General features: G+C 38.0%; 1 protein-coding gene across 1 annotated transcript in view; it reads right to left on the bottom strand.

The window, feature by feature from the left end:
* CCDC186 (coiled-coil domain containing 186) overlaps positions 1-24,139 on the bottom strand; it is a 54,367-nt gene extending 30,228 nt beyond the window's left edge. The window contains exons 1-4 of the mRNA XM_008506840.2: positions 23,489-24,139; positions 13,697-14,392; positions 11,471-11,597; positions 4,627-4,755 (exon numbers count right to left, since the gene is read on the bottom strand). Coding sequence (XP_008505062.1) covers positions 4,627-4,755; positions 11,471-11,597; positions 13,697-14,358 — 918 coding nt within the window. The 5' untranslated portion in view covers positions 14,359-14,392; positions 23,489-24,139. The remainder of the gene's footprint in view (positions 1-4,626; positions 4,756-11,470; positions 11,598-13,696; positions 14,393-23,488) is intronic.
* Between the last annotated feature and the right edge of the window lie 453 nt (positions 24,140-24,592).

Here is a 24,592-nt window from a genome sequence, read left to right as displayed (position 1 = left end):
ACTGTTCCCATCCACCCCTGTGCTCCAGGAAGATGACCCTCAGGGACCAGATCAACAAGTTTCCTACCCTCATACTTCCAGTTGGGTTCAGCCGACAGGGAGCACTAGGCAGAGGACCAGGAGGGTAGGCAGAAAGTGGGATGTTGCTCTTCCAGAGTCACCACAGGATGGCTGAAGGCCACTACTCCAGTCAGGAGCCCTCTCTAAACAACTACCTTCTCTAGGTTGCACTACCTGCATCTTATCCTTATTCCTTTAGCCCAAAGAGTGATACTACCTCCTCCAGCAGACCCAGAATCCTGCATTTTCCCTTGCTGGACTCCCTAAATCTTGCCCATATCTTTGAGTAAAGAGCCTTTTTATTAAATTCTCCCTCAAATAATCAGTTCCTGTTTTCTGCCTGAACCCTGATTGAATGGCTGACAATTTCTAAAATCTATAACCTTAGTTCATTCAAAAAAAGCAAGTAGGGGCCGGCTCCGTGGCTGAGTGGTTAAGTTCGTGCACTCCGCTGCGGGAGCCCAGGGTTTGGATCCTGGGCGCGAACGTGGCACCGCTCGTCAGGCCACGTTGAGGTGGCGTCCCACATCCCACAACTAGAAGGACGTGCAACTAAAGATATACAACTGTGTACAGGGGGCGGTTTGGGGAGATAAAGCAGAAAAAAAAAAAGATTGGCAACAGTTGTTAGCCCAGGTGGCAATCTTTAAAAAAAAAAAAAGAGAGAAACAAAAAAAGTAACAATATACTAATTAACGATCATTTGATTTCCTATATATGAAAAGCTTCTTAAAGTATTTTGCACTTAATAAGAAATACCTAATTAGATTAAGTGTGACACCTATATACCCATTTAAAATTCACTCAGTATAAGCTGGTACTCCATATTCTGAAATTTCATACAACGAAAACTTCTACAGATAGCCTTTAATTTAAGTAAATTCATGGTTTGCAAACGTGAAGTTGCAATCTTAAACTTTAGGGATTTTGAATGGTATCTAGTGGTAAATGCCAACTGATACTATAACTGAATTGAAGAGGGCATAGTGTAGGAAAAGCTCCTGTGCTCTGATGACGCCTAGGAGCTTTGTCTTTACGACAAAGTTTCATGAAGTTCTGGTACAGCTGATAAGTACATCTAGTAAACACTCAGAATACTAAACATATACGTAAGTACTTTTTTAGTCATCCAATTGGGATTTTTTTTCCCCACTGAAATAGCCTACTAATTTTCAAGAAAAATTAAGGAAAACATTGGAATAGGGAAACCAGAGATCCCTAAGGATTTGACAATGTGCTTGTGAACAAGGATTGAGAAAATTGTGCTGGAATTGGCTAACAGAATTAGCTAGACTTTTAGGTAATTGAATAACTGTACTTAGAAAAAAACAATTAATGGTAACGTCAACTTTAAAAGAAGTCTGGTTTCATGAAAACTTAATGCTCAGATATCATATTAGCTTTTGGGAACACAAAGAAGAACAAGTCACGGCTTCTGTCCTGGAAGAGCTCACTACTTAGTAAGAACAACACATAAACAAACATTATGATCCAATGTAATTTCTAGTGAATGAATGTACAAAGTTCTCTGAAAAGACAAAAATATTAACGTTCCCCGGGAAGAGCCGGCATTAAGGGTGAAAGATGCTGTACTTGGACAAGGTGCTATACTTGAGCTAGACATTGAAGGTTAAGTAGGATTCAACAGAACACAAGGAGTTAGTCAAGGAAAGAAATTCAAAGTAGAGTGATTATCATGTGTTAATGCCTAAAAGTATAAAATACATGATATATTTAGAGGATATTAAGTCATTTTGTAAGGTTTAAACTTGGTGTGTTGGTTGGAGTGGGGAGGAAGTAGTTATAAAACAGAAAGAGAGGTAGTGATTAAATCTTGAAAGCAAGAAGGGCTTCTCTTGTAATGCTCATAATTTGAGATTTTATCCTACAGGCAATGGGAAGCTGAAGAAATATTTATAGATCAGAACCTTTTATTAAATGTGTGTCTTAGTAAGATAACTGGTGGTAGCATGAAAGTTTCATTGAAGTTGAGAGACAAGAAGTAGAAAAAACAGAAAAAAGACAATTACAATAGATGCAGTAAAATATTATGAGGTTCTTGACTACAGCAGGGAATGTTCACAAGAATGTCCTGTTACTCAGTCATCCATGGGTCAGCTGCAAAGGAACAACCTGGGGTGTTCTAAGTTTCCATTTCTATGTCCCATTTCATAGAATCATTGGGAATATTAAATGAGATAACACAGCGACTACTATTTAAGCTTCTGTAGAAAGTCAGTCCATTTACAGCACAGATAAAGAAAGAGAAGTCAGTAAAGTCTTTGGATTTGACCGGTTTAAGATGTTTATCGTTGACTTGGATGAAGCTAAAAGTATGAATAAGATAGTTAATAGGATTCAACAGTCAGTTAAAATTAAGGTAACATCTAACTAGCTCTGCTTCTCGAAATACAGCAGATAAACCCTCCCCATTCAAAACACCAAAAATTTTAGAAGAAATAGAACGAACATCTTTTTAATGTACACTTGAGTTCACAAGAAAGTATGGGAAATCCCCATGGCCAAAAAATCTAAGAGGAAGTAGGAAGGTCTGAAACCTTCTTTTACCAATACCAGGCCACGGGGGATGAGTGGGACACGTTATAAAGTCCCTGAGAGTTTATAACACAACCCTATCCTCCTGTAAGCATGAGGTTCAGATTCATTCTACCTACCTGGTCTGAGAAATGAAGAAAACTCAAGCTGGAAAACTAAATTGGGGAGAATATGCGTTTGTGTGCATGAACAAGTGCACACACACGCTAGGAATCCACTTCTAAATAAAACTGACCAGGTTTGGTGACTCTACGTGAAGGGTAAACAAGCGTTCATTTTACTATTCTTTTACCTTTTCTACAGGCTTGAAAACTCTCAAATTAAAAAGTTGAGAGGAAAAGTTAGAAGAAAAAAGGAACGAAGCAGATCTATAAATAACTAAATGGAACAATCTCCAAAATCTACTTAATAATACCCATCTCTTAGGGTTGTTGTGAATATTAAATAAGTTAATACCTGTCAAGTGTTTTACACATGGGAAGGCATATAGCTTGCAACTCATTACCTTAGCTACTATTATTAACCTCACCTACACTTTTCCTCATTAGGGAGGAAACAGATACACAGTAGCGAGTGTAGTGTGTTGCCATTTGTCAAAAAGAAGAGGTAAGGAGGAGGGAGAAAGGGAATATATGCATGCCCGTCTATGCAACAAACATGTGGGAGGATACACCGGGACTGGGCATGAGTGGTCGTCTCTGGGCAGGGGGAATGGGAGAAACGGTGCGGAAGATTTATCTTTTACTGTTTGAACTGTTAGCATGCACGTTACTATTACTTTGTTTTTATTTTAAAATATAATCTCTGAAGAATATTTTTTTTAAAAAGCTCACTACGTGATTCTAACCAAGTTATGTTTGGGTCCACTAAAACCAACGACTTCTTAACGTCTTATCCTCTAGATTTCCCTTCAATTAGTATTAAAGGTTTGAGAACCGATAGTGTGAGTTTTAAATACACAACACATTTCCAATGCTAAGAGGCAGTACATAGTAAAGAATAACAGAAATAGGGGCCAACCCCATGGCCGAGTGGTTAAGTTTGTGCGCTCTGCTTTGGCAGCCTGGGGTTTTACCAGTTTAGATCCTGGGTGGAGACCTAGCACCACTCATCAGGCCACGCTGAGGCAGCGTCCCGCATGCCACAACTAGAAGGACCCACAACTAGAAAATACATACAACTAAGTACTGGGGGGCTTTGGGGAGAAGAAGGAAAAATAAAATCTTAAAAAATAACAACAGAAACAAAGGTTGAAGATATTCTGTTTCTTAAAGTTCTTCCAGAAAGCCACTTATGGTAGTAGCTTTAAGGTATAAAGGACTGGATCCATCTCATTCAGAGTGTAAGGAGTCAGTTAACCCCTTTGGCTTCAATTCACTGTGAGGACTGACTGTTAGTCAGGCATTGGTGCTGGTGTTGTGGATACAGAAAAGAAGATGAATAAGATCCCATCCTCAAGGAGTTCAAGCAATAATAATAATAATAATAAAGCACTGTTTAAAATCACTTCTTTTCAAAAACATATATATTAACTCAAAAAGATTACCAAAGTATGTTAAGTAGGGGAAAAAAGCAGGTTACAAACAGGAGAAAAGACATACAGTAAGATTCCAATCTAGTAGGGGAAAAAAGTATATGAATAAGTACACATAAGCACGTGTGATTTATATACGCATCTGTGGTAAGACACATAACCAAAGTATCAATTTTTAGCTATGGAACAAGGAACAGGATGTAAAGGGATTGGAGGCAGGAAGCGAGAAGGACAGATGAAGGGGGACTTTCATCGTTTATTCTATACGCTTCCTTAATTTACTAAATATTTTTTTGCAGTTAGCATGCATTTATGTATTGTGTTAGTATTTTTTTAAAAGTTTAATTTTTACAGAAATAAAATTACTTATTCCTAATATGCCACTGTTGTCCAAAACTGTCTAACAGGGTTAGTCTACTTTAATGAACAAGAAAGAGTCATCAGAAAGTTAATAATGATAATAACTTGAAAAATACCTGTTCCATCCGCTGAGCCATCTCTTTGTGCAATTGCTGAACTGCATTTTTAGCTGCAATGTCTTGAGCTACTAGCTTATCTTTGGAAGATTTAACTTCTTTATTAAGTTCCTCTATTCTTGATTCTAACTGTAAAAAAATCATTTCCAGATAATTTTTATAGCTGTATCAAACAGACCACCAATACCTCAAAAATAAATATAAACAATGTAAATAAAAATAAAGAACACAGTAAATACACTTCAAGCATAGAAATCAAATGTTAGCAATGTTTCTATACTTCATCAGAATTGTTAGTATAAATCTGAAGCAGATTCTGGTAAGATAGATGTTAAGCTCTAAAGCAATTACTAAGGAAATAATTCAAAAAATATAGTGAAAATATCATGAAAGAAATTTAAATGTTACATATTCACTTAACATAAAAGAAAGCAGTAAAGGAAGACTAGGGGAACAAAGACATGAGACATATAGAAAATTTAAAAATGGGAGACATAAAGGGGGCCGGCCCCGAGGCCAAGTGGTTAAGTTTGCGCACTCCGCTTCAGAGGTCCAGGGTTTCACTGGTTTGGATCCTGGGTGCAGACATGGCACTGCTCATCAAGCCATGCTGAGGTGGCGTCCCACATGCCACAACTAGAAGGACCCACAACAAAAAATACACAACTATGGGGGCCATCCCAGTGATGCAGCAGTTAAGTGTGCACGTTCCGCTTTAGCGGCCCAGGGTTCACCGGTTCGGATCCCAGGTGCGGACATGGTGCTGCTTGGCACGCCATGCTGTGGTAGGCATCCCACATATAAAGTAGAGGAAGATAGCCATGGATGTTAGCTCAGGGCCAGCCTTCCTCAGCAAAAAGAGGAGGATTGGCAGCAGTTAGCTCAGGGCTAATCTTCCTCAAAAAAAAAAACAAAAAACCACAACTATGTACCAGGGAGCTTTGGGGAGACAAAGGAAAAAAAAAAAAAAGGGGGAGACACAAATCCAACAATCAATAATAACAGTAAATTAGTGAATTAAATAACCATATCAAAACACAGAGATTGTCAGACTGAAATAAAAAATAAGATCCAAAATACGCTATCTACAAGAGTTGCTTAAGATTCAAAGATATAAATAGACTGAAAGTAAAAGAATAGAAAAAGATATATCATGCAAATAGCAATTATAAGAAAGGAGGAGTGGGTACATTAATACCAAACAAATAGACTAAAATAAAAAATGTTACTAGAGATAAAGAGGGACATGTCACAGTGATATAAAGGGTCAATCCAGAAGAGAGATACGAAAATTATAAATACATATGCACCTAAAAACATAGTACCAAAATACATGAAGCAAAAACTTACAGAAATGAAGGAGGAAATAAACAGTTGAACAATAATAGTTGGCGACTCAGTACTTCACTTTCAATAACAGACAAAACTAGACAGAAGATTAACAAGGAAACAGACTTGAACAAAACTATAAAACAACTGGATCTAAAACATCTAGATAACATTCCACTGAGCAACAGCAGAATATACATTCTCATCAAGTGTATATGGAATATTCTCCAGGATAGAACATATGCTAGGTCATAAAACAAATCTCAATAAATTAAAATATTGAAATTATATAAAGTATCTTCTCCAATCATAATGGAATGGAAGCAGAACCCATTAACACAGAAAGAAATTTGAGAAATTCACAAATATGTAAAAATTAACACCTAAATAACCAATGGGAGAAATCACAGGGGAAATTAGGTGATGAATGAAAATAAAGACACAACATATCCAAAACTTACGAGCTGCATTTGAAAGAGTGCTTAGAGGGAAATTTATAGCTATAAACACCTATATTAAAAAACAAGAAAGATCTCAAATTAATAACCTAAACTTCCATCCTAAGATACTGGAAAAATAAGAGCAAACTAAACCTAAAGCCAGCAAGAGCAAGGCAATAATAAAGATTAGAGAGGAAATTAATGAAATGGAGAATAGAAAAATAGAGAAAAATTAACAAAACAAAAAATGGTTCTTTGAAAAGATCAATAAAATTGAAAAACCTTTAGCTCGATTGATCACTAGAATCGAAATGAAAGAGGGACATACTGACCTTACAGAAATAAAAAGAATTATGAATGAATACCATGAACAACTTAACTTAGATGAAATGGACAACTCCTAGAAAGACACAAACTACCAAAAAAGCATCAAGAAGAAATAGAAAATCTGAATGCACCTATAACAACAAAACAGACTGAATTAGGAATCAAAAAATAAAAAACTACCCACAAAAAAAATTCAGGCCCAGGTCACTACATAGGTAAATTATACCAAATATTTAAAGAATTAATACCAAATGTTCACAAACTCTTCCCCCCAAAAAGGAAGGAACACTTCCCAACTCATTCTATGAGGTCAGTCCTACCCTGACACAAAAACCAGACAAAGACATCACAAGAAAAGAAAGCTACAAGACTAATCTCTCTTATGAATACAGATGGAAAAATTCTCAACAAAATACTAGCAAACCAATCATGCAATATATAGAAAGAATTAGATACTACGACCAAAACGGATTCATCCTAGTAAGGCTAGGCTGGTTTAACACCTGGAAATCAATTGGTGTGACACAATATACCAAGAGAACAACAAATAACACACGATCATCTCAATAGATGCAGAAAAAGCATGTGATAAAATACAACACATGTTCATGATAAAAACACTCAACAAATTAGGAATAGAAAGAAACTTCTTCAACCTGATAAAGAGCATTTGTGAAAAACCCACAACTAACACTGTACTTAATGGTGAAAGACTGAATGCTTTCTCCCTAAGATCAGGAATAAGAGAAAGATACACACTCTCGCCACTTCTATTCAATATTGTTTTGGAGGATCCAGCAGGGCAATCAGGCAGGAAATGAAATAAAAGGCACCCAGATTAGAAAGGAAGAAGTAAGTGAAACTGTTTGCAGATGACATGACCTTGTATTCAGGAAATCCTAAGAAATTCACAAAAAAAATTTTTAGAACTAATAAATGAGTTCAGTAAGGTTACAGGATATAATATTAAAAAGTCAATTATTTCTACACTTGTAATTAACAACCTGAAAATGAAATTAAGAAAAGAATTCCATTTACAATAGCATTAAAAAGAATAAATTGGGTTTATGGCATAGTGGTTAAGTTTGTGTGCTCCACTTCAACAGCCTGGAGTTCACATGTTCAGATCCCAGGCGCAAACCTAGCACTGCTCATCGAGCCACACTGTGGTGGCATCCCACATAAAAGAGAGGAAGATTGGCACAGATGTTAGCTCAGCAACAATCTTCCTCAAGCAAAAAGAGGAGGATTGGCAACAGATGTTAGCTCAGGGCCAATCTTCCTCACAAACAAACAGATAAAAAAGAATAAATTACCTTGCAATAAATTTAACAAAAGAAGTGCAAAACTTACACTCTCAAAACTACAAGATATTTTAGAAAGAAATTAAAGATCTAAATAAATGGAAAGATATCTCATATTTGTGAATTGGAAAACTTACTACTGTTAAGACGGCAATACTCCCCAAATGAATCTACAGATTCAATGTAACCCCTAACAGAAACCCAGTAGGCTTCACTGTAGAATGACAAGCTGACAGTAAAATTCATAAGGAAATGCAAGGAACTGAGACTAGCCAAACAACCTTGAAAAAGAACAAAATTCAAGAACTCACACTTACCAATTTCAAAACTTACTACAAAACAATAGCAATGAAGACAGTGTGGCACCAGCATAATGACAGACATACAGATCAAAGAAACAATTGAGAGGCCAGAAATAAACCCATGTATCAGTTGATTTTCAACAAGGATGCCAAGACCATTCAACAAAGGAAGAACAGTCTTTCCTACAAATGCTTCTGGGACAACTGGATAGCCATATACAAAAGAGTAAAGTTGGACCCTTACATCATACCATATACAAAAATTACCTCAAAATGAATCAAGAACTAAATATAAAAGACAAATTATAAAACTCTTAGAGGAAAACATAGGGGTATATCTTCATGATCTTAGATTTGGCAATGGAGTCTTACATATAACATGAATTGCACCAGCAGTAAAAGAAAAAAAGTGATAAATTGGATACCATCAAAATTTAAAACTTTTGTGCTTCAAAGTACACCATTAAGAAAGTGAAAACAGGGGCTGGCCCGGTGGTGCAGGAGTTAAGTGTGCACATTCCGCTTTGGTGGCCCAGGGTTCGCCGGTTCGGACCCTGGGTGCAGACATGGCACCGCTTGGCAAGCCATGCTGTGGTAGGCATCCCACATATAAAGTAGAGTAAGATGGGCACGGATGTTAGCTCAGGGCCAGTCTTCCTCAGAAAAAAGAGAAGGATTGGCAGCAGTTAGCTCAGGGCTAATCTTCCTCAAAAAAAAAGAAAAGAAAAAGAAAGAAAGTGAAAACACAACCCACAGAATAGGAGAAAATACTTGCAAATCATATATCTGATAAAGGGTTATAATCCAGAATATAAAAAGAACTATCATAACTCAACAACAACAAAAAACAATTTAAAAATAGGCCCAGGACTTAGACATTTCTACAGAAGTATCTATCTAAGATATATGAATGGCCAACAAGCACAGGAAAAGATGTTCAACTTTACTGGCCATTAAGAAAATGCAAATCAAAACCATGAGATACCACTTCACACCCATTCGGAAGGCTATAATCAAGAAGTCCAATGACACTAAGTGTTGGCAAGCATGTGGAGAAACTGGAACTCTCATACACTGCTGACAGGAATATAAATAGTCCAGCCACTTTGGAAAACAGTCTGGCAGTTCCTCAAAAAGTTAAATATAGAATTATCATTTAACCCAACGTTCCACTCCTGGGTATATACCCAAATGAAATGAAAGCATACGTCCCCACAAAAACTTGTATATGAATATTCATAGCAGCATTATTCATAATGGCCAAACAATGGAAACAACTGAAATATCCATCAACTGATGAAAGAATAAACAAAATGTTGTATATCTATACAATGGAATATTATTCGGCCATTAAAAGAAATGAAGTACTGATACATGCTACGATTTGAATGAAACCTTGAAAACATCATGCTAAGTAAAAGAAGCCAGACACAAAAGGCTACGTATTGTATGATTCCACTTACATGAAATGTTTAGAACAGGCAGATACATAGAGACAGAAAGTAGATTAGTTGTTCCCTAAGACTTGGGAAGGAGAGAGGAGAGGGGTTGGAGGGAAATGAAGAGTAACCACCAATGGGTATAGGGTTTCTTTTTTGGGTGATAAAATATTCTAAAATTGTGATAAACATCGCACAACTAAAAACCATTGAACTGTATACTTGAAATGAGTGAACTATATAAGGAACCTAAAAAATCATATCTCCATAAAGCTGTTTAAAAAACCCTCTATGTTAGCTTATAGTACATGTGTACTAATTTTCCTCATGACAAAATGATCTAGACCAACACTCTCCAATAGAAATACAAGCTACATGTGTAATTCAAATTTTCTAGTAGCCACATTTTAAAAAGCAAAAAGAAACAGGTGAAATAAATAGCATGTTTTATTAAACCCAATATATCCAAAATATTTCAACATGCCATCAACATGAAAAATTGAGCTGTTTTACTTTCTTTTGTCCTAAGTGTTCGAAATTAACTGTGTATTCTACCTCTTAATTTGGACCAGCCACTATTTAAGTGCTCAATACTTAGATGTGGCTACTAGCTGCCATATTGAATGGTGCAGATCTAGAGATAAAATGAAGAAAATCCTACTGTACTGGCTAGCAAAAGCAAGGTGAATACAATTTTCTCTCTTAAAAAGGCACAACCACTACCAAGCTCATGAAAGGAACATCTCTGGTTCTCCCATCTATTCAGCCTGAAGTTTCTGGTCATCAGGAGTGATCTGTCTACCAAAATATGGATTCAGCCTATTATCAAGGCTCCCTCACACTTTAAAATTCTAAGTTTGGTTTACATGTGGTGGCTCTAGAGCACATAAAAACCAGGATTAAATATGCAAAATTTACACATACAGTCACCTTCCAACTGTGTAAAGGTTCGTTAAGTATACCAAGCATAAGTAAGTGAAATTTGGTTCAATTTTTTATTATATTATTACCAATTGTTTACTGTTATTTTCATTATATTGCTTTCTGTGAAAAGATGAGACACAAGAAAAGACTTTTAAGGCTAGACTGCTTCTAATCCTGTCCACAGAAAAAAAGCGGCTCAGAAAGATAAAGAGCAGCTCAAATAGCTCAGTTTTGCTACCAGTCTGAATATTCACTTTGTTGATCCATGCATCACAGAATATTAAAAAAAAAAAAGAAAAGAAAGAAAGAAAGGCAAGGCAAGGCTGGGGAAGCCAGCTAGCCAGATGAAAGCTAAGTGGGAGAGGCAATCTTCACAGTGTAGTTCACAAAACATTGAGAATGAAACCATATTAAACTATGAGCTTAAAAACATTCTAACGCCGGATATAAACTTATAGGTGTATACTGCTTCTTCCCTTAACTGGTAAAAACAGTCCATTTGACTGCCAAATCAAATTGTCTTTTCTTCTCAGATTTCTATATATAGTAGAATATAGTCACACATATCACATAAAAATATAAATTTACATGAAAGAAAAAAAAACAGGCTATGATTCCCACTTCATAAAAGAGAGTCCTTTACATATCAAACAATCCTCTGTATTTAAAATACAATTTAACTTACAGAACTCCAATTTATACACAGATTTTCAGGAATGTATTTACATTATTTTATAAATTGAAGTATAGTCTTTAAAGATTTTTGTTTGTCTTTTTACCTGTTTAATTGTGTTCATGTGCTGCTTCTCTGTTTCTGTTCTTTTTTTTAGTTCTTCTCTTAAATTGTCTTTTTCTGAACAAATGCCTAAGATGAGCTCTTGATGCTTCTTATTTTCCTTAATTAGCCTAAATATAAAAAGGGCAGTATAAGTAAAACATCATTAATAATGGAAATGTGGAATATAACCTGTTTGCAGACTACGGTGTAGATACTTATGATTAATAAATCAACATTTCTAAATAATCCTTTTGTAATGATACATTATACCTTGCAAAACTTTCTCTGGCCAGCCAGGCTATTAACTTTGTCCTAGAAATTTGTATACTTCAAATCAAGTGAAATATAATCAGATAAATAAAAGTACACTCTTTTAAGTTTATGTCTTTGAGCATCTCAACTGTGCACTTCATCCTTTCAGCACCTGAACCCCTTCAGGTCAGTAGTCCTCACCCAGGGGCAATTTTGCCCCTTCAGGCATATGTCTGGGGACATTTTTGGTTACCACAATAGGGGTAGGGTTGCTCCTGGCTTCTTGGGTGGAGTGGAGGTCAGGGATGCTGCTAAACATCCTACGCTGCAGAGGACAGCTCCACCAGCAACAAAGAATGATCTGCCCCCAAATGTCAATAGTGCTGAGTTGAGAAATCTTGCTTTAGATTTTCAGAATATTTTAATAATATTCTCATAGCTATAGAAGAGTAGTAAATGTAAAATAAAATAAAAGTTTAAGCAGAAATTTCCAGTCCCCTAGACAAATGTAAATAAAAGCTTAAAAATTACCTGCAAAGTACTCAGAACTATAAAAAAAGATACTTAAGGTTAACAGCTAATATTTTAGGATTATTAATAGCAATAGCTATTACTTAATAACATTTACTGCACAATTACTATTTACTAAGTTTAGCTTTAAGTGCATTATTTCATTTAATATTCAAGTCTATGAAATTATCTGTTTTATGAATTAAGAAAAAAATGAAGCCTAGTACTTGTTCGAGGTCATACAGCTAGTAAGTGGTTGACCTGAGATTTGGACCCAACTCTAACTTCATACCCCAGGCCTTTCCATCTTCTACTTTCAAGATCCCTCATTCACTCAACAAATACTTACTGGGTACCTACTATGTAGCTATACTATTCTCCATGTTGGGAGTATGTGAGCAAACTGTCTCTGCCCTCATGGAGCTTACATTCTAAGGGAGAAAATGAAAATAAACAACAAATATTTAGAATAAAATGTCAGGTAGTGATAAAGTCCTGTTAAGAAAACTAAAAGAGGGCTGGAGGACAGAGAGTGTAACTTGAGCTGTGATTTAGACAAAGTAGTCAGGGTAGGCTTCTCTGAGGCACAGAAGAATGCAGCGAAGAAGCAAGTTATGCAGATGTTTTGGAAAGAGAAAAATGTAGAACGCAAGCTGACTCAAGCCTTTTCTGGCACAGTGGTTTAACCTGGATTATTTATATGATTAAGGTGTATACTCAAGTTGTTGCAGAAAACTACTTGAAATACAAGAACCTTGGCCACAGTTCATAAGTAAACAATTTAGGATGGGAGAAGTAAAGAGCAGCAAGCCCTCAAACTGTTATTCTTAGATGCCCAAAGCACATCCTATACACAAATAACTGCTCTTAATTAAAAAGTCTAGTTGGGACCTTCAACAGTAATATTGATATTAGAAAATAGGGGAATGGATGTATAAACAAAGACATTTGGAAATAGACGCATTCATGAAAATTTAAGCCAAAGGAACTGAAAGGTTGTTTTCTTTATGGAAAATTAAATGAAAGCAAAAGAAAAAAAAACTAGCTCTTTTAGAGCTGAGTCACAAAACATTTCATTTGGAAATAAAGGTATTATGTGGATAACAAAAAATTAACTTTTTAAAAAAGAGAATCAGTCTGTATTTTAGTGATGGCTAGCATGTTTTACTTTCCTTTGTTAAAGGTTACAAAAGAGTAAACCTATGCATCACTTACGTATATAAATCTAGAATAAAAATACAGGGTGATATAATAAAGTAAAATGAAATCAAACTATAGTTAAAATAGAAATTAACTCCACAAACTGACATTTGCTCAATTATTCAGTAAATACATATTTGTTGATCAACTACTATGTGCATGGCTCTAGTGCAGAATTAAAAGTGGACAAAATGATACCCTCCTTTAAAAAATCAATCTTTAATTCTTGTGGGAAAAAAATAACCTCAAAAAATAAAAAACTTACTTCTTTATGGTGTGCTCCTGCTGCAAATACTTATCTTGCACACACTTTTCAAAGATAACTAACGCATGTTCTCCCTTATTCATTCCATTCGGTACTTGGTGTTCTTCTGCAAACTCTGTAGATAAGAGCTCAGATTCTATTTCTTCCAACAAATCCTCTGATGCTGAAACAGTCTTTATTTTTGAAATAAGTTTCTTGGTGCAGTCTGTATCATAGGGACTTTCTGAGTAAGTCTTTTGATTAGCTGCTTCTGTAAATGTAGATGACTTTAATTCTGCCAATATTTGTGTTACTGTCTGTTCTGTTTCATTTGTTTTTGAAACTTGCTTTGTAAAATCTCCACCAGGAAAATTAGCTATTTGTTCAGAATTTTCTGGGTATGTGTCTGTTTTAGCACAAGAATCCTCACCTCCACCATGATCTGGAATATAATTTTCCTGTACTTCAATGTGCTTATCGTGTTCATTAGGTGGACATAAATTTTTATCAAAGTTTAATGACAACAGTTTGGACTCATTTTCTAAGCTGCTGCTTTCACCACCAGAAAACGAGTTGCATGAATCTTCCTTTAATTCAGATGTTTTCCCAATATTTTTATCAGAGGAAATGGAGGCTATGTGCTCTGTCTCTGACATGCTGACTGGTACCAATTCACTCTGCATTTCTTCAAATCTCTCACTGATCTTCGTTTTACATCTAAGAAAGTCAAAACATCAAAATTTAGAAAATTTTTAAACCAAGACACCATATATATTTGCACACAATCCATGATGCGGAATAACTAAGGCCACAAATTTTACCACTAATAATTCTTTCAAAAGCTTTTCCTTGAGGGGAAATAAAAAAATCAGAACAGCCAATGCAAGTGTGCCACAACAAGTAAGGTACTACAAAGCGTCATTCTCTTTCCTCCTTCAATTCAGTCATATAACTTCATTTCAGTTGCAGTTTAGCATTCCCCTATCACCCCCATAAGCTGTTGGGTATGGAATAATACTGGTAAAATACTGGAGAAATAAGGCAGCAATGAAAACACTAGGAGAGAAATAACAAACCAAGATAATAAAACGATGCACATTAACGATGATAAAAACTTACTGAGAAGGAAAATTAAACAATAACAAAACACAACTACCTATAGCCCAGACACCTAGAGCTGAGTTCAGAAAAGTCAGGGTGTAAAGGATCCCTGACAGGAATTCTTCTTTCATCCAGGCAAGGATCCAGAAAGTACGATAGTGATTTCCAAACATTATCATCAAGAATAAGCAATGTTCAGTGCAATTCAAATGGAGTCCATATGCACTACTTAGGTCATAAAACAAACATTTACAAAACTAATTCAACAACACTAGAATACATATTTTTATGCTGTTTATGAGGGTTACTATTCTAGCTATTTTCTGAAAATTAGTCAACATCAAAAATTATCCTAAGACAGAAAAATACAAAATATTCCAGCAATCTTGATGAAAAAGAATTGTCAACTTCTTTGGTCAAATATCAATAAAGCACGCATAGGGTAGATGAGTTACCAGACTCATCTGAGGTTAGATAAAATAGCGGGCAGATCATAGTTTTGACAGAAACTAGGAAAGAAATAATTCCCGATGGAAGGAGTACTAATGGAAAACAAAACAGAAAGATGAAATTTTTGAATTAATAGAAAGATATATGTTTCAGTCTGTGATGGAGGTGTTGGTGGGACGATGGTGAATAAAGGTAAGAGCAGATGATCAAGCAGAATCCTCAGAATGATATGCAGGAGTAAACTTTGTTAAAGGATAATAATTCACGATAGGCTTGTAGACTTAATTATACTATAGAGTTTCTAGCACATAGTAGGTTCTCATATATTTGTGGAATTAAAGCACAGAAGTGATACAATAAAACTAGTATTTGAGGAACATAATTCTAAGAATGCAGAAAACAGGAAGAATAATTCTAAGAAAGGGAACGATGACCAGCTTGTTTGTTAAATATCCTGGCATTTAGTTTAGACTGCCTTTTGGGGCATTAACTAATATAGAAAGTGGCCTTACTACTATAAATTACCTATGTGTATAACATGGTTCCAAACAACCAAACCAAAATTATCGTTATCTTGCTGCATATATATAACTAAGACAAAGCCTACACTAGTACAACTAAAGGCTTGGCTTAGACAATACAAATAACTGCAGTAAGTTTATAAAGGGCCTCATTAAGCAAGCTATATTCCAAAATCCAGGACAAAGTAAGATAATTCTCACAGAGGGGCATTAGCCACTGACATTACCTTCTCCAAAGACTCAATTTAAGATATAACTTGTAAATGTGCTGCTGCTGAATTTGAAATCTTAATTTAGAAATCAATCTAAAAACTAATAAAGGAAGTAGTTTTAAACATCATACCTAGTCAATACTATATTAACTGAAGTTGAACTCAGAGGTGACCAAAATGTAATAGGCAGTAGATAAAGAACCTACTTAAAAGAGATTAAGTCTATAAAGGCATTGTGATTCCCCAGCACAGACAGACCAAGTGAGAAGAAACTTAATCATTCAAGAACTTTACGGCTTTTGTCTGTGTGCCATACTTTGTCAAGAGAAAAGCACTGAACAAACATTGGTTACTATCCTCTTATTCAACTTTCACATTCCCCAGGGTTCAGTCCTCAACTTTATTTTCCCTCTTAGAATTCATCAACTTTGATAACTTGAATCAACAACTCATAGTTGATGCCCACATTATTTTCAGTGTGGTGTTCTTGAGTTACAGATAACAAATTATCTATCTCTTCAGGGTCATTCTATCTCCATATCTATGTTAAAATCTCCACCTGAATACAGGCATTTCCAATGGATGTTTTACCATAACCTCAAACTCAAAATGGCTAAATCCAAAGTCACAATTATAGCTCCTATAATTGTGTACCCCCAGCTAATCTTTTGTGTCAATGGTATCATTTTTCTTAGTCATGACTCCTTCCTTTCCTTTGCCCTCATATTCTTTTACCAATTTCATGTCTCCTGCAATTACACTCTCTTTCCTACTGTCACTGTCCCCTATCTGCAACTCAACCCAGGCCTGATCACTTCGTACCTGGAACACTTGAATTGTTTTCTCAATCTCACTCCATTCCTCCCTCTTGTTCTCCTTTCTTCAACTCCAAGTGAAGGAGCAAAAAGGTTAATGGGAGGGCAGGTGACTTGAGACAGCACCAGGGCAAGTGTCATCCACTCTAGAGATGAGGTTAAAGCGTGTACTACACTGGATCTGCCAAAGAGGCACAGGAGCTGCTCCATGAAGTTGGTCCTCAATGGCAGAAGGGGCCAGGGATCTAAAACACTGCCCTTAAAAAATCCACACATACCACCTCCACAGAGACCACCATCAAATGCAACCAGAGGAAGCAGAGTGAGGCCAGGACTACCTCTTCCCTCTTGAGAGGTTCAGATAATGAAAACTCTGCCTCCACTGGCTGGTCATCTTCCCCCAACTCCAAAAGGGCTAGCTAGAGAAAGGAGAGGGAATATATTTTAGACCCAAAGTACAACTCCTCTTCCTTAATCCAAGCAGCTGGGAACTAACGGCTTCAACCTTTCTTCAGGGAGAAAGATGAGTTTGTGATTAAGGTTTTTAGTTGCTTATTTTTGTTTTTTAAATGATTGCAACCTGTCAATTTCTGGAGTAAGTTTTCTCTGGTAATCAAAAGTAGCAGAAAAGTTATGATATCAAACCAAGACATTATTAAGGGACTGCACTTCAGAGGGAAGTGGAGGGGACAGGGGTGTTTTACACAGTATGATTGGAGATCCTTTAAGGAAAAAATAAAACCATTTCAAGCTTATACCTCAGAGCTGCGATTCCTCACTAAACCAGTTGCACTACTTTTCCAATCTCATCTCTCAACACATTCCTAAAATCCTAGTACTTCACTATACTGTACCAGTGCCTGACCAGTCTGCTTAAGATTCCTCCAGTCTGCACATTAACCTTTCCATGGCTTTGCTCCCATCTAGGACGTCCTTCCCTTTAGTCTATCCAGAGCCTAATTATATTTAAAAATTGACTCTAATGCCAAATCTTCCTCCAAATTTTCCCTCATCAAGTACAAAAATAATCTCTCATGTAAATGAAAACAAAGTGCACTTATGCTCATCAAGCACACAGTCACAGGCTTCCTCAGGACCTTTCTGAAAAGGCAGTTTTCAGCCTTTTAAATGATCTCTGTACCCGCAAGGAGGAGGAACCTTGCTCTGAATCAAACTTCTTAAATCTCAAGCAATATAATGGTAATAATAAATAGATAAATAAATCTAACAAATACATTCTCTACCACCTTTACACACATTCTTGCAAATGCTGTTCGGTGGTCCTCAATAAGGGTGGGACCCACTGGGTTTACACAATGATCTGGGGGACTGAACAGCATTTAAGGTAGAAACTAGGTTGTAAGAAGACTTGCAATGTGCAAGACAGTGCAGAACAACAAAAATTTGTCTCATTCTGCTGGATATTCATTTAGGTAAAACAACCTGTTTTTATAACTACCTCAGCTTAGACTCTGTTTTACATATTATCCTCCTATAAATTAAAGAAGGCTCTTTTAACCTCAAAAGACAAGTACTTTCTATACTGTTGCTCAGTAATATACCCACGACCTTTGAAAAAGTCTTCATATAAATTCGCATCTGATAACCAGTCAGCTTGCAAATTTAGTTTTCTGATGCTCAAATGAACGCTGACTGGAGGCAAAAAGAACAGGAGAGGGGTTAATGAAGAGCTATGTGTATATATGTAACAAAGCCGTCACCGAAAATTAAAAAACGGTACAAGAACGGTGGGGGGAGGAGGGCCACCATGAGCTTGATTACGTCCACAATTAACCAGGGGAAAAAACAGTCAGCTGAGTCCTCTTGTGGGTCTCCAGGTGGCTGATATAGGCCAATTTGGTTGGTGTCCAAGATTTTTCCTGGGGCAGTTTGAGTGGGGCAGTCGTCATCAAAGTAACTGAGGATGGAACAGCCTAGGAGTAGATTAAAGAGGGTGGATGTAAAACTAGACATTTGTTTACAAGATTATTGTAATTAGTAAGTGCTTGTACAAATCAAATTCACACTCATATACATAGATACAGTGATTACAATTATAGTTTATAGTATCTGTTGCTTTTCTGAAGAGAAAAATAACAGGTTATTTGACTTTTTAGCGACTTTTACTCATTAGGGGAAAATACAGTACTTAAAAAACTTAGAACAGTCACAAATTCCTCCTAATTCAAGCACTTCTTTTTCAGTTGTTTCTGTTTCTGACACAGTACTACAGGACCAATTCACACTCCAAAACTGTTTCAGTGGAGTGAGAACTGGTTTCGCTCTTACTGGAGCTCATCAGCTGTAGGCAACTGGTCAAGAAACATTTTTTATTGCGTTAAAACCGACCATTATCCACCTTGGATTTTATTTCTTAATGAAAGAACTCACATTTCAAGAAAATAATTTCCATACATGAGCCACATAAATGAAAACACTGTCTTTAACAGTACTATTTCTTGTTTTCCCAGTAATTAGCAGTATAAACAACAACAACAAACTTAAGCTTATTCAATAAACTGCAAATAGAAATGATTCTAATCCACAGATACTTGGTAAAAGGTGTGCAAACAAACAAGCCTCATACAAAGGCATCAAGTCAGAAATACATTTCCAAACTAGAGATTAATTCGTTCCCCAAACAGGTACTGAGCCAGTCTTTTTTTGTTTTTTTAAAGATTGGCACCTGAGCTAACAACTGTTGCCAATCTTTTTTGTTTTTATTCTTCACCCCAAAGCCCCCAGTACATAGCTGTAAATTTTTTAGTTGTGGGTCCTTCTAGTCATGGCATGTGGGACCCGATGAGCGGTGCCATGTCTGCACCCAGGATCCGAAGCAGTGAAATCCTGGGCTGCTGTAGCCCAGCCGGCGAACTTAACCACTTGGCCATGGGGCCGCCCCCGAGCCAGTCTTAAGTGCAGACACAGTTCCATGTGTTGGCAACAGGGCAGTGAATGAAACAGACATCCCTCATGGAGTTTACATTCCAGGGTAGTGGACCAATATATAAAAGCTGGATGTTAAATCTTTTACTCCTTTTGTTTACAGCATTTTAATTCGAGGGTCTGTCAGTGTTCCATCAGATATACCTAAGTGTTTTCAGTCCAACAGAAAAATCTGACTCAGTTCAGCACAGATATTATTTACAACAAACTACAAATTTTTAAATTACAAACTGTACCATCTGAGTCTCAAATAATACCAGCTGTATACTTATCAAATAACGTCCATTAAGATAAGCAAGTTGAGCCAATGAGAGCACTCTTATTCTTTAATATAATGGTTCACTGTCCTTTGAAGAAAAAATAAGCACATTCGAAAGTTTTTTATATATTCCCCAAAAACACTTTGAAAGTAGCATAAACAAAATAACTTATCTTTCTGACCAGTTCTAACAAGGTTCTGATATGGCAATTAAAGTCAGAAGCAATAAATCAAAAAGCACCCATAGTTCAACACAATCTGATCACAACCCCCAAGTGACTGATTTTTGATAGATACTAACTTTAAAATACTAACACTTTCCTGGATAAGGCTTCTAAATATAGAATAAAATAATAGAAAAGAACCTGTGTAAGAAACATGAAAACCTTGTTTCACCTGATAAAAATATCTGACACTGAAGTTCACGTAAGGTGAATCTGTGCAAGTCAAATTCTACTTTTAAAAGATTAAAAACTGAGCTGGCTATTTTAAAGAACTCTAGATTCATCCTACCAAAAGGAGGAAATATTTTGTAAAGTAGTCAAATTCTACTTAAGCTTTTGGGTAAAATTTAACTTCATACATTGAGTTTCCGTTCCATGAAACATATCACTAAATTTTAAAAGAGGCCTTTAGTCCCTCAGTTTAAAAAGTATGTTCTATGAGGCCAAGGTCAATTATCCCTGTGAGGGTTTATCTTTGCACCCAAGACTCAGAGCAGGTGAATTTTACAGTGTGTGCACTATATCACAGAAAAAGATGTTAAGAAGACAGATTCAGGGAGCCAGCCCTGATGACCTAGCTTCAAGTTCCGCGTGCTCTGATTCGGCAGCCTGGGTTCGGTTCCCGGGCACAGAACCACACCCTCATCTGTCACTGTGGCTTACAGAGAAGAACCAGAAGGACTTACAACTATACAGAACTATGAACTGGGGCTTTGGGGGACAAAAAGGAAGAAAAAAGGAGGAAGATGGAGAACAGATGTTAGCTTAGGGCAAATCTTCCCCTGCAAAAACAACAACAACAACAACAAACCAGGCTCAAGGCAACAGACACAGAGGGACTCCCCGCAAAATAGTACCAAATCCTGTGACAGGATAACAGGAGAAAGAGAAATTATGGTCCATGAAGATTCCAGGCAAAAGAGGATAAGTGGCCACATCGTATATCACATTATCAAGTTATATGTCACATTATCAGTTGGTATCTTAGATCCGTGCAGTTTTACATATGTCTAATACTAAGTTTTAAAGCAGAAAGTTATTAATATAGAAATCTTATTTTGAAGCTACTTGTATAAAGCTCACTATTTGAATTTTAATGAGTCTAAGAAAACGTGAAAAGTATTGTCAGCTATTTTTTTTCCCAAATCTGAAAACTAAAAGAAGGAAAAGGGGCTGGCCCTGTGGCCGAGTGGTTAGGTTTGCACGCTCTGCTTCGGCGGCCCAGGGTTTCGCCAGTTCAAATCCTGGGCAAGGACAAGGCGCCATTCACCTGGCCATGCTGGGGCGGCATCCCACATGCCACAACTAGAAGGACCCACAACTAAAAAATACACAACTATGTACCGGAGGGCTTTGGGAGAAAAAAGGAAAAAAAAAAATAAAAGCTTTAAAAGAAGGGAAAAAAATTAATCTATAGCTCCCTTTTCAAAAAGGCTAACGACTGCAAAAAAAAAAAAAAAAAATTTAAAGATAAGTTGCACGTCTGCCTTATATTAAGGAGTTCTGGTTAATGTTTAAATCTTGAAACTACCTTTGGCCTGGGCTTGGTTAATGTGGTATGATGTAGTTTACAAAAAAATTAAATTATTCCTTAGCACTTACTATATAATCACCCCTACAGCAGACCAGCAGTTCCTGTGTCTTAACGACAGACAAATATACTCACACTCCAACCAATACTTTCCTTCACTGGGTTTGATTTCCATTTTGTGTCAATTGCCCCTTCACTCCCAATATTTTTCCTTCTGTTTACTTCTTAGCCCAATTAGATTTTTTAAATCTCAGTAGCTGAGAAATAAAGTTCAAAGGAGAAGTTTGAAAGAATATGATAAGATTAGAGGGTTATTTGTAAACTGAAATTATCTATGCTCCCACTGTTGCCCTGAATTGAATACTAAATATAACACTAGCAATAGTGTAAGCCCGGTGACAGGTTTATGAGAAATTCAGGATCAGCTTTAGTTATTTAAAGTTAGAGGTAACTTTATTTATTTAAATTCACTGAATTTAAAACAACATGAAAAGACCAAAAAGGAAGGAAAAAAAAAAGAACTTGGCCAATCATCACTGTTTTCAATTTGTGTAATGATAAAGAAGTGAAAAATACCTGTACAGAGAACAGTAAATCTTATACACACGCAGACAGTTCAGTTTCACTATCAATGTCTCTTGAAACTTAATCTTTCCCACAAGATCAACACCGCAAATAGGAACCTGCAGTGAATAGATGGGAAGGCTACACCCACACCGAGCATACCTAAACACTTAATATCTTTTTTTTTGAATGACTACCAGCACACCTCTTGAAACACTGTTCTACTATTTTACTGCACATTTTCCTTAGAAAAACTCTTGGCTTATCATTTTGGAAGAAATAAAAAAGCTGGGCAACAAGGCACACACGCAGAGAAAACTGCCAACCTCCCGGGACTGCACGGCGTACTTTCACTCCCCTATCTAATTTCTCACTCCCCTATCTAATTTCTATCACCACCAAGTGAAAGAGGCAGATTCTAATCCAGATGTTCCGACTCCAAATCCAGGCCTCTTTCCTCTAAAGAAAATCAAGATGCGAATATTAGCGCAAGTTATTAAACTGTTAACAGCTGACCAATAATTACACCTGCACTGTTCCCCAGGATTGCTACCGGGGACAGGTAGAAGGGGCTTTACCATTTTACATATTTGATAGAGACAAAAAATTGAAATACCAATCTTACCAGCCAAGGTTTATCAAATGCCTTGATGTCCTTGGAGAAAAGGCAACATAAAAACCAAGAACAGTATCTCAGATATCCACGATCCCAAAGAATCGTCTCTAAGTTACTTAAAATCACAGTAATGGAAGTGTTTGGAAGAGGGTAAAAAGTAGCTACCAACAGTAAACATAAAACACACACACAGTCAACTTAGAGACGAAAAGAGAAACAGACGATCGAGTCTATGAAAGATCGCCGAGCAGGTGGGGCTTAGCAGCAGTTCGCTCTGGGAGACCACGCAACCGGCCCAAAGTCGGCCGTTTTCTAGGCACTGCTCAGGGGGCGCGGCCCCCACGACCCCCGCCGACCCCTCTCAGCCGCCTAGTCCCCTGGCGGCCCGCGTCCGATGGAGGGAGGCAGGGCGAGGGAGGGACTCCGTCCCCGCGCGCTCCCTCCGCGCATCGCCCCCAGGAGAGGCTGGGGGGGAGCCGCCGCGGGACCTGCACGACGGCTCGCGACGTGGGGAGCCCCGCCGCGCAGCCACCGCGACTCCCTGGTCCGCCCCGGGCGCCCCTCGGGCACTCACCCCACTTCTCCGAGCCTCGGGCCGCACCCCTAACGAGGCCGCTGAAGCTCCGGCTCAGGGGATAACTTCTCCATAGCGGGGTGCAGCAGATAAGGGGGCGTGAGGGGAGGCAGCGGTGGGGAACAGGGCCGACCCCGCGCTCCCTGGGTCGCGGCTTCCCCAAACCCCCGCGGAGCTGACACATCAACAAAGATGGCGGCAACGCTGAAGCCGGCCCAGCTACAGCTGAAGGGGCGGGGCTCCCTGGAGCAGCCAATCAGTGCGGCGAGGATGGTGTGACGCGGCGCACCTTGGAGCCCGAGTAACCTGTCTGCAGTGGGCGGGGCCGGCGCAGCCCCGCCTCCTGCCCGGGCGCTCCCAGCCGCGCGCTCAGACTGGCTGGCACCCACGCCCTGGCGGACCCGGCGGGCCGGCTCGCCCGCTGGTAGTGCTGTCCTGCCTCCCACGCCCCTCCCCGACCCAAGCGGGTTCTTTCTTTCCGTAGGATGCGCTCATTGCATATACTCCCTCCTCACACTCTGGCCCTTCTTCATATGAGTCATGGGCTTAAAGCAATCAAAGAGAATTAGAAATTGTGACTTAGCTCTAAAACTCATACTGTGCACCTGACGTGGGCAGAGTCAGCAGCAGCAGCCCACCTGTCCGTCTGATAATTTATCCCTGGGAGGGACTCCAGGGTTTCCATGGCACCACGTTCGTGTCCACAGCGTGGCACCTACTGCCATTGTTTAGTAATAAAGCGTTGGTGCGTTGGTCTCTGGCATGAGACTGTGAGCGCCTGGAGCGAGGGAAGTGGCCTCTCTGGCTGGGTACCCAGCGCGCAGCGTGGGGTTTGACATGTAGGAGCTCTCAATAATAAGCAACAAAAAGTGTATGGGGGTCGGGGGTAGCTCGGAGGGAGCGTACTGAATACGGTTGCCTAATCCAGTCCAGAGAGGTAAGGTGAGCAGTTTCAGTCTGTGGAGGTTTTGCAAACCTACTCTGTCCGGTGAAGAGATGTTCTTTGGTTTAGGGCTTCTTATGCACAACTCATGAATGAAAATATTTGATTCTGACAAGTCATCAATGCAAGAGTTCATAAAAGAAAACTTGCTACCGTTCTGT

This window comes from Equus przewalskii, chromosome 1 (assembly GCF_037783145.1).
Source record: "Equus przewalskii isolate Varuska chromosome 1, EquPr2, whole genome shotgun sequence".
Lineage (NCBI taxonomy): Eukaryota > Metazoa > Chordata > Mammalia > Perissodactyla > Equidae > Equus > Equus przewalskii.
The sequence above is the reverse complement of the archived record's forward strand: the minus strand, read 5'-3'. Positions and strand labels throughout refer to the sequence as shown.